The sequence below is a fragment of the Triticum aestivum genome, chromosome 7D (assembly GCF_018294505.1).
Source record: "Triticum aestivum cultivar Chinese Spring chromosome 7D, IWGSC CS RefSeq v2.1, whole genome shotgun sequence".
NCBI classification, from domain to species: Eukaryota; Viridiplantae; Streptophyta; class Magnoliopsida; order Poales; family Poaceae; genus Triticum; species Triticum aestivum.
The window spans coordinates 421465734-421475297 of record NC_057814.1 but is presented as its reverse complement, the minus strand read 5'-3'; the positions used below and the strand labels follow the sequence as shown (position 1 = coordinate 421475297).

The following is a 9564-nucleotide window of genomic DNA, read 5'->3' as shown; positions in this document are numbered from 1 at the left end:
AGAATTTCTGGAGCCAAGAACCACCGGAGGGGGGCACCTGGGTGGGCACAACCCACGAGGGCGCGCCCCCCTCCAGGCGCGCCCAGGTGGGTTGTCCCCACCTGGTGGCCCCGCAGACCCTAAAACCTATGCTATAAAATCCTATTTTTGGAGAGAAAAATCAAGGAGAAAGAATTATCGCGTTCCACGAGATGGAGCCGCTGTCACCTCCTGTTCTTCATCGGGAGGCCAGATCTGGAGTCCGTTTGGGGCTCCGGAGAGGGGGATCTTCGTTCTTCATCACCAACCCATCTTCATCGCCAATTCCATGATGCTCCCCACCGGGAGTGAGTAATTCCTTCGTAGGCTCGCTGGTCGGTGAGTTGGATGAGATTCATCATGTAATCGAGTTAGTTTTGTTAGGGCTTGATCCCTAGTATCCACTATATTTTGAGATTTATGTTGCTATGACTTTGTCATGCTTAATGCTTATCACTTTGGGCCCGGGTGCCATGATTTCAGATCTAAACCGTTTATGTTTTCACCATTATATCCATGTTCTAGATCCGATCTTGCAAGTTATAGTCACCTACTACGTGTTATGATCCGACAACCCTGGAGTGACAATAGTCGGGACCACTCCCAGTGATGACCGTAGTTTGAGGAGTTCATGTATTCACCGTGTGTTAATGCTTTGTTCCGGTTCTCTATTAAAAGGAGGCCTTAATATCCCTTAGTTTCCAATAGGACCCCGCTGCCACGGGAGGGTAGGACAAAAGATGTCATGCAAGTTCTTTCCATAAGCACGTATGACTATTTATGGAATACATGCCTACATTATATTTATGAACTGGAGCTAGTGCCGAATTGCCCTAGGTTATGACTGTCACATGATGAACATCATCCAACAAATTACCGATCCTATGCCTACGAATTTATCTTGTATTGTTTCTGCTAAGTTACTGCTATCACTGTTACCATTACTATTGCTACTGCTACTATTATCAAAACTATCATACTACTTTGCTACTGATCACTTTGCTGCAGATAATTAATCTCCAGGTGTGGTTGAATTGATAACTCAGCTGCTAATACTTACAAATATTCTTTGGCTCCCCATGTGTCGAATCTATAAATTTGGGTTGAATACTCTACCCTCGAAAACTGTTGTGATCCCCTATACTTGTGGGTTATCAGTAGACGTCATGGATATAGTGGTTGGTGAGTGCTACTTGTGAGTTGCTTGGGATTTTCACCGAAGAGGAAGGGTGAAGCAATATAGTAGTAGATAATATTTTTCTCTGTAGAGAACCAAGGTTATCGAACTAATAGGAGACTCACGCAAACAACCTTTAGCAGTACCTACACACAAGAGCAAATACTTGCACCCAACGCAGGCAAAAGGGTTGTCAATCCCCTCGTACTCGTTAATCGCAAGGATTAAATCTGGTAATAGTAGATAGATAAATTGCAGAGTAAAATAAAAGTAATAAAATTACAGCAAGGTATTTTTTTGTTTTATAATATGATTAAAATAGACCCGGGGCCATAGTTTTCACTAGAGACTTCTCTCTCATAAAAATAGCATGCAGTGGGTAGACAAATTACTGTTGGGGAATTGATAGAAAAGCGCATAGTTATGACAATATTCATGGCATGATCATGTACATATGCAGTACGTCCGTGACAAGTAGACCGACTCCTGCCTGCATCTACTACCACTACTCCACCAATCGACTGCTATCCGACATTATCTATGGTATTGAGTTCATGACAAACAGAGTGATGCTTTAAGTAAGATGACATAATATAGACAGAATAAAATCAAGCAATGTGATTAAATCTCGTCGTTTTCTCCTTAGTAGCAACAATACAATATGTGCCTCGCTACCCCAGTTGTCACTGGGTGAGGACACCACAAGATTGAACCTATTATTAAGCACCACTTCCACTGAAGCACAATGAATTAACTTGGTCAAAGAAAACCCATAGATCAGAAAGCATTACATAGCTATAACAATCATACATAATAAAGTTCAGAAAAGACTTAGTTACTTTCAATGAATAATCCAATCATAAACCCATAATTCATCGGATCCAACAAACACACCGTAAAGGAAGATAACACCAGGCAGAACTCCGAGGACAACATTGTATTGAAGATCAATGAGAAAGAAGAAGCCACCTAGCTAATCACCATGGACCCTTAGGTCTGTGGTAAACTACTCACACATCATCGGAGGTGCAACATGGTTGATGTAGAAGCCCTGCGCCCTCCGGTAGAGTACCGGAAAAGGCCTCCACATGGGACCGCGAGAGTACAGAAGCTTGCGGCGGGGAAAAATTGTATCATTGGCTTCTCTGGGGTTTTTCCAATATTTGTGAATTTATAGTGTTGGAATTAGGTCAAACGGAGCCACGAGGGGCCCACAAGGCATCAGGGCGCGCCTACCCCCATGCGCGCCCTGTTGCCTTGCCGTCTCCTTGTAGGTCTTCTGGTCCTTCCCCGAAGCTTCTAGGGTCTCTTATGTCCAAAAAAATCGTCAAAAAGTTTTGTCGTGTTTGGACTCTGTTTGGTATAGATTTTCTGTAAAACGAAAAACGAGTATAAAACGGCAACTAACACCAGGCACTGAGTTAATAGGTTAGTCCCCAAAAATGATATAAAATATCATATAAAGTATCCAAGATTGATAATACAATAGCATGAAATAATAAAAAATTATAGATACATCGGAGACGTATCGGTGAGGTCTTCGCAGAGGAAGAAGTATAACCGCCAGCCACCACCCGTCGTCGGATGGGCGGAGAACAAAGTAGTGGCAAAAGAGTGCCAAAGGCGCCACCCCCGCGAACATCTCGCAGAGATGACCAAAGGTGGCAAGCAGAAGGACGAAGCCGGGAGGAAGGTGAATAGGATGAATACCGAAATCGCTCAAGATGGCGAGTAAGAAGACGGAGAACGACAACAGAAGTCCTGCAAGGATGTGGCGTGAAAAGACCACCGTTTTATCCACATCCGGGACGAGCGCGTAAGTAGGAAGGAGAATCACACGCGCATCCTCCCGGACCGCCGACACCAGCCACAGCTTGATTCGATCTAGCTCCGCCTCCTTAAAGCGGGACTGGGCATGACTAGTCGCGATGAGGCCCCGCCTCGCGATCGCGAACTCAACTTCAAGGATTTCAGCGTTTTCCTCTTCAGAGCCATGATGAAGTTTTCGCTGGTGGGCAGAAGCAGAGGGAGAGAGAGAAAGGATGATAGGATAATGCGCGTCTGGACGAAAGGGATGGTGTATTTATAGATGACAAAGAAGCTCAATCATCCTTCATCATAATTCTTGCGCATATAAATGTTAGTCCTTCTCTAGATAGAAGAAGATATAGTATGAAAGTCCTCTTCTGCCTCCAAACTCAAATGAGCTCACGATGAACTGTAATTTTTTTTTTGAAAAAATTTGAAAATTTTCATGTCAATTTTTGACAAATATTTTGTAGACTTAACAAATTTTATCACGAAATGATATTCGTAGAATTCATGAAAAAAAACCAGCACTCCAAAATGCTTTCACATATAGCATTTTTGAAGCATCCATTTTCTCCACGACTTCCATGAATTTCCTTTCATGATAAGTTTTTGCAAGTACACAAAATTTTTGTCAAAGTTTACCAAACAAAATTTTGATTTTTTGATTTTTTTTATCATTTGTTTTGATTTTACTCTCCATCAGAGAGTATTTGAGCTCCCGAGCAGCTACCCCACGCCCCATATGTAGTGTTTTGGCATTTTTTCTCCTGGACTAAACAAAAAGGTGAGGCAATTTTTCTCCATATGGTTTCACGCTGCCACGTGTGCCCTGCACATTTCCATACGTGGAGAGTCTTCTCACAAAAGGCGAAGCGCCCAAGTCCAGCACCACCCGCTTTTCCCTTTTTCTCTCATCTAGAACCCCCAAGACCGGGCTCACTCGCCCCCTCGGACCTGCTAGGGATGGCACGCGCCGCTGCCGCCAACCTGCGTGGCCTGGTCGGCATTGCAGCGGCGGGCCGGAGGCGGGTGACCGCCTCCGTCGCGCCACCCCGCGCGTCGCCCGGCGGGCGCGCATTCCGGGCCGTGGCCTCAGGCTCCGGGGGCAGGACGACTCCTGAATCCTCCTCTTCGTCCTCGCCGGCCCTACCACAGCTGCAGCCGCGGCGCGGCTTGGCGACGAGACGAGCGGTGCTGCGTAACTTGATTAGCGGCGGCTTAGAGAGGTAATTTCAAGGTCCAATGACCATCTCACCTAGTGATGGGCTTAATGCCAGTCTCCGCCATTGGCGTGTTCGAGGAAATCCATGGATGGTGACCATATCGAGATGCTCACCGGCGGGCATTCAATCTGGATTTATGCTACCGCCGCGCCAAGAGCTCCATTGAGAGATACCAGTTGGATAAAATGCTAGGGAATGTGGCAATGCCATCTACTCTGAAGCATGATCGAAAATAAGACACGATTCAGCTGTGCTTCATTAGCTTCTGAAACATCTCAGATAGTTACTTTTGTACAATCCTAGTAATGTTGGCTACCTGGCTACTGTATTTCATTGTGAATACTTCTAAAATAATAATTACACTATGATTAGATTTATCTTCTAGCCATTGACCTATTCCTTTCACTTCACGTGCTCATGATTCTTTGTGGTGTTAGAGATTGACATACTATTTGGATTGATGTAATGTAAACAATTTGTTGCCAGTGAGGATGGTAAGCTGAGCTGCGGATATTCAAGTTTTAAAGGGAGGAGACCTACTATGGAGGATCGCTACGATGTAAAGTTCGCTAAAATGAAGGGACAGTCAGTTAGCTTGTTTGGTGTATTTGATGGTATTATCTTAAAACATGCCTTCATTAGTCTGTGGTTCATTGGATACCATGTTTATGCTTTTAAATATTTGGTACACTAGGTCATGCAGGAGCACTTGCCGCTGAATATCTAAAGGAACATCTGCTTGACAACCTTATCGAGCATCCTCAGTTCCTGAGAAACCCAAAGCTTGCTCTGAGTAATGTGTTTTTTCTTCTGTTTACTATGCCTTCTTGCGTAGTAAGGCCCTTCCCAGTGCCGTATCATACTTATCTTATCACTGTTGATTACTTTTGAAAAACAGAGACGACCTTCCTGAAAACTGATGCTGATTTCTTAGAGTCGGTAACCACTCCTTATAGGGAGGATGGTTCGACTGCTTTGGCTGCTGTTCTGGTTGGTGACCAAATTTATGTAGCAAATGTTGGTGATTCACGTGCTATCGCTTTAAAAGGTGGCAAAGGTAATATTCTTCTTCTCATATTTTTTGTTAGTGAAGATGTTTTTACCAATATCCAATACAACAGCTGCCAAGCTTACTCTACACTGAAACACTCTGCCATCCAGTGGCTACCATATCCTTGTGGTGTAGTTAATAGTACACTTAAACTTGCTTAAATGATACTCCCTCTGTCCCAAAATAAGTGTCGCTGTTTTAGTACAAAGTTAGTACAACTTTGAACTAAATTAGCAACACTTATTTTGAGACGGAGGGAGTATTTGCTAGGGATTTGACATCTGTCTTCTGAGTCCCAATTATGAAAGGAGTGCTTTTCATGTATTTATTTTATTGTGTTAAGGAATGATTACTCTGGCCTACTAAATACTAAATTCAGTTATTAACTGTTCACCTCATATTTTTCAATTCATTCATGCATGTGTACTTTGTTATGTCGCTATATTGCTCTACAAATTGTGAACACTAATTGTTCTCTGGTTTCTTTTTTACCCGTGAATAATATAAGAAGACATGTTTGTCCCTGTGTTTTGTAGCTATCCCACTCTCAGATGACCATAAACCTAACTTAAAGGATGAGAGAACGAGAATTGAGAATGCTGGAGGTGGTGTTAGTTATGATGGTAAGACCTCTTTTTCCTTACAATACTCTTGTGATATAGCTAGCTTCAACTTAATTGGATGTGGAAGCTAGCAAAAATCGAGGTTATTAGCTGACTTCATCTTATATTCTTGAGGCATCAATGGGGAACTATAAGCCCACCTGAACTTTTTCCTTATTCAAATACAAAAAATTTAAAATGGGGAGATTGCACAACTGATTGCGTACATGTTTAACACCACATGTTTCTCCTATTTTTCTGTTAGTTGAAGGTTCTTCAGAAATACTGTATCATTTTTGTTTCTTTTTCTGTTTTCATATGAGCTCTTCTGCAGGTTTTACTTGGAGGGTTGATGGAATTCTGGCAATGTCCCGTGCATTTGGCAACCGTTCATTGAAGAATTATGTGATAGCAGAGCCTGACATTCAGGTATCTAATTTATGTTTAGTTCTGTGTTAATTCCCAGTTCCTGAAACTTCAGTTAGTTTAGTACTCAAGTGTTATTGAGGAAGGAACCGGTTTCCTCATGCTGTTTTTGTTTTTGTTTTTGTTTTTGTAGACCCAAATATACATTCGCCATGCACATGAGGAATAATGAATTCCCACTTTACGGACCATCAACCTGAGTACAAATGACAAATATGCACTTTACAGACTATCAACCTGAATTCAAATGGATTTCCTGCAGTCCTTCAGAAACTGCAAGTTCATTCCGTCTAATAAAATAATGTCATTTACTGATTGATCAGTTGAGAAAATATTGGGATGCTGGCACCTTTAATCACCTGTGATCTGGATCATTGCTTGCTGAATCAAACAGTGGGAATTTTATAATTGTCCTGTAGATTTGTTGGATGATGGTAGTAGATTCTTGTTGCAACCTTAACTCCAATCCTGAAGTTACAACTTTTAACTTGGGTCTCTATATTGGTCTTCCAACTGTAAGTAGAATAATCTATGCTACTTGTGCGAAACTAAAAGAAATCATGCATGTTAACATTTTTATCATCCGGCACATATTGATCTGACGTTCCTATGAATGAATATTTTCATGTCCCAGTGAGAGACACTTGCGTCTATTGCTTTTTTTTTGCGGGGTCACTTGCGTCTATTGCTGTCTGCCATAATAACTTATTTCAGTGATACAAGATATGATGTTGTAGTTTTATCTTATGAGTGGCATCTTTTGTGGAACGTTTCACATTTCCTCATTTTGAGGAGTTTGTGAGGTGGGAAGACCTACATTATATTTGCCTCTGAGAGAGGATTCTTTTCCTGGTATTTTGAGTGGGAGGTGAAAGAGGTGTCGGATGAAACAGAGAGAGGATGTGTTTTTTTCCAGGGAAACGAGGGTGGGGGGGGGGAGCCCTGTTCTAATGGTAATAGATGATATTTCTGTGATTAGATATCAGGGCATGTTCAGAATCCTTTTTTGGGTGTAAGTACCATATGGGGTTCCTTGGCAATCCTTCAGGATTTTGCTATTCCTGTAGTTGTTTGTCAGGACTCTGGAGAGGCATGTACATATGCAGATTGCCTGAGAATAAGGATAACCGACATTGACAGAATATTCTGTGTATATCTGGTAACAGTAAAGTCACAACAATGTTAGTCATATTATACAGTTCATTTCAGAAGGTTAATTTATGAAACGGGACGAAGGGCCTCAAGCAGTTAACACCACTTCACTGGAAAGTGGAATGGTGTGTTCTGAAGTTTATTTAGATTCTGGTTTTGAATGCAGGATTTTTTAGTATTCTACTGTTAACGCAACTTCACTTAAGGTCTTGCTGTTTGAAAAGTATGTTAAGTGTCACTTGCTGAATTTTTTGTACTGTTCTACTGTAAAATGCAGGAAACGCAGGTCAGCAGTGACTTGGAATACCTGGTTCTCGCTACAGATGGTCTTTGGGATGTCGTGCAAAATGAGGTACCGATTTTAAGTTTGTAACACAGCATATGGCGGCATGGCTTGTGTTTGCTGATAGTACTAAGAGTTGCCTCTGGAAAGGTTTAGAGAGCCTTGTTTAGTTTTTTTTACCAGTGCATAAACCCAAACGCTCATGTTCGGCCCATATGGGTTTAGAGATCTAGCTGCATGTTGGCACAATCGATATGGTGAACATGGACTTCCATATTATTTGTGCGTTTCATTTGGTCCACTGCTAATCATATTTTGTGTCTTTTTTACAAACAAGGATGTTATTTCACTTATGAGAGCAACGGACGAGCCTGAGGTGGCGGCAGTGAAGCTGACGGAAATGGCCCACTCTCGGCACAGCTCAGACAACATTACATGCATTGTGGTGGGATTTCACCACTGAACAGCGTATGATACGTGACCGATATTGGTGGCAGTGAAGTTTTTTCACTTCCTCTCTGATCTATGGCTGGTATAAGACTTCCAACGGCTGTGAAAGAAACTGGCCAATTGTTGGATCTTTTTGTAGGGAATTTTTTGCATCTGATTATCACTTAGTGAAATTGCATCAGATCCGTTAGGAGTTGGGTCCACAAAATCAACAAAATGGAGAAGGCCTAGGGCATACTACTACTACCACTACACCACAACATCATCATATCTTTATAATTGAAGGAGTGTGGAGTATTTTCTTTAGTGTTTTGTGTTCAGTTTAGTTTATTCACAAAACCGAGGTCTACATGGCATACTCATGTCATGAGATCCTAAATTGGATCTAGAACTTGCAAACTACATATTTCTTTGTTGCTTTTATGCACCACGCTGAAATATGTATATCTGAAGTACAAAGATTATCCGGAATCTTTTACTCTAGTATTTTTTTTGCGAATAAATCTTTTACTCTAGTATGCTGGACAAAATTCAAAAATTAACACTAGACATGTGTTATTCAGATTCGCACCTTCTGATTGTACTCTATTTATTTCAAAGTGTACTTTCTAGCAACTATTGTTTAATGCATCTAAGCATGTTAATTATCAAAATTAAATTAGGAAAAGATGTCGACATTACAGTACAATTGTATGTGCCTTGAAATAGAATATGATGTAGTCTTTGCCTGGTGATTTGAAGGAGCGATAAGAAGTTTAGAAGGCGAATAGAATAAAGCTGACGCACTGAAATCAAAGAATTTGTGAGCCGTGTTAAAAGAAAAAGAATTTGTGAGCCAACAGCTTTCTTTTTTCTTTCCCTGTAAAAGATAACATTTTTCTTTTGTGGGTAGGAAACATCAACACAATAGAAATAAATCTTTTTACCACTGCAATCTTTTGCGCCATCCCTCGGTGATGGTGCAGATGAGCCTAAGAGCATCTATAACTGGAGTTCACAAATTCGGGCCGATCAGGCGCCCCTCATTTCACGGACATTGCAATCATAGTTCTCATTTCCTCATATACCCATACTATTACATGTGTCCAATCATAGTTCTCATTTCCTCGTCCTTATACCCATACTATTACATGTAACATGAAATTCATCCATGAACATAGCTAAAAACAATCATAGTTCTCATTTCCTCATCCTTATACCCATACTACTACATGTAACATGAAATTCATCCACCAACATAGCTAAAAACAAGGAAACGATTTACTCGTTATTGGATATGTCGATGACGACTTTGTTGAAGCCGCCAGCCTCATGGTCGTTGGCGACCGGGCGAAACTCCGACACGTTCTCCTTGTTTTGTGAAGAGCGGC

At 41.5% G+C, this 9564-nt stretch overlaps 1 protein-coding gene across 2 annotated transcripts; it reads left to right on the top strand.

Moving 5' to 3' along the window:
- The first annotated feature begins 3884 nt into the window (after window positions 1-3884).
- Window positions 3885-8784, top strand: LOC123167835 (probable protein phosphatase 2C 56). Of its 2 annotated transcripts, XR_006484114.1 has the most exons (9): window positions 3885-4233; window positions 4717-4844; window positions 4925-5023; window positions 5129-5287; window positions 5818-5904; window positions 6218-6312; window positions 6443-6584; window positions 7739-7813; window positions 8082-8178. XR_006484114.1 is itself a non-coding variant. In XM_044585695.1 (8 exons), exons 1-8 carry the CDS (start codon window positions 3971-3973, stop codon window positions 8205-8207), a joined length of 1032 nt encoding a protein of 343 aa, XP_044441630.1. In that variant the 5' UTR covers window positions 3886-3970; the 3' UTR covers window positions 8208-8784. The 2 variants fall into 2 exon arrangements, 1 of the variants encoding a protein (XP_044441630.1); XM_044585695.1 differs by lacking the exon at window positions 6443-6584 and having other exon boundaries at window positions 3886-4233; window positions 8082-8784.
- The last annotated feature ends 780 nt before the right edge of the window (window positions 8785-9564 follow it).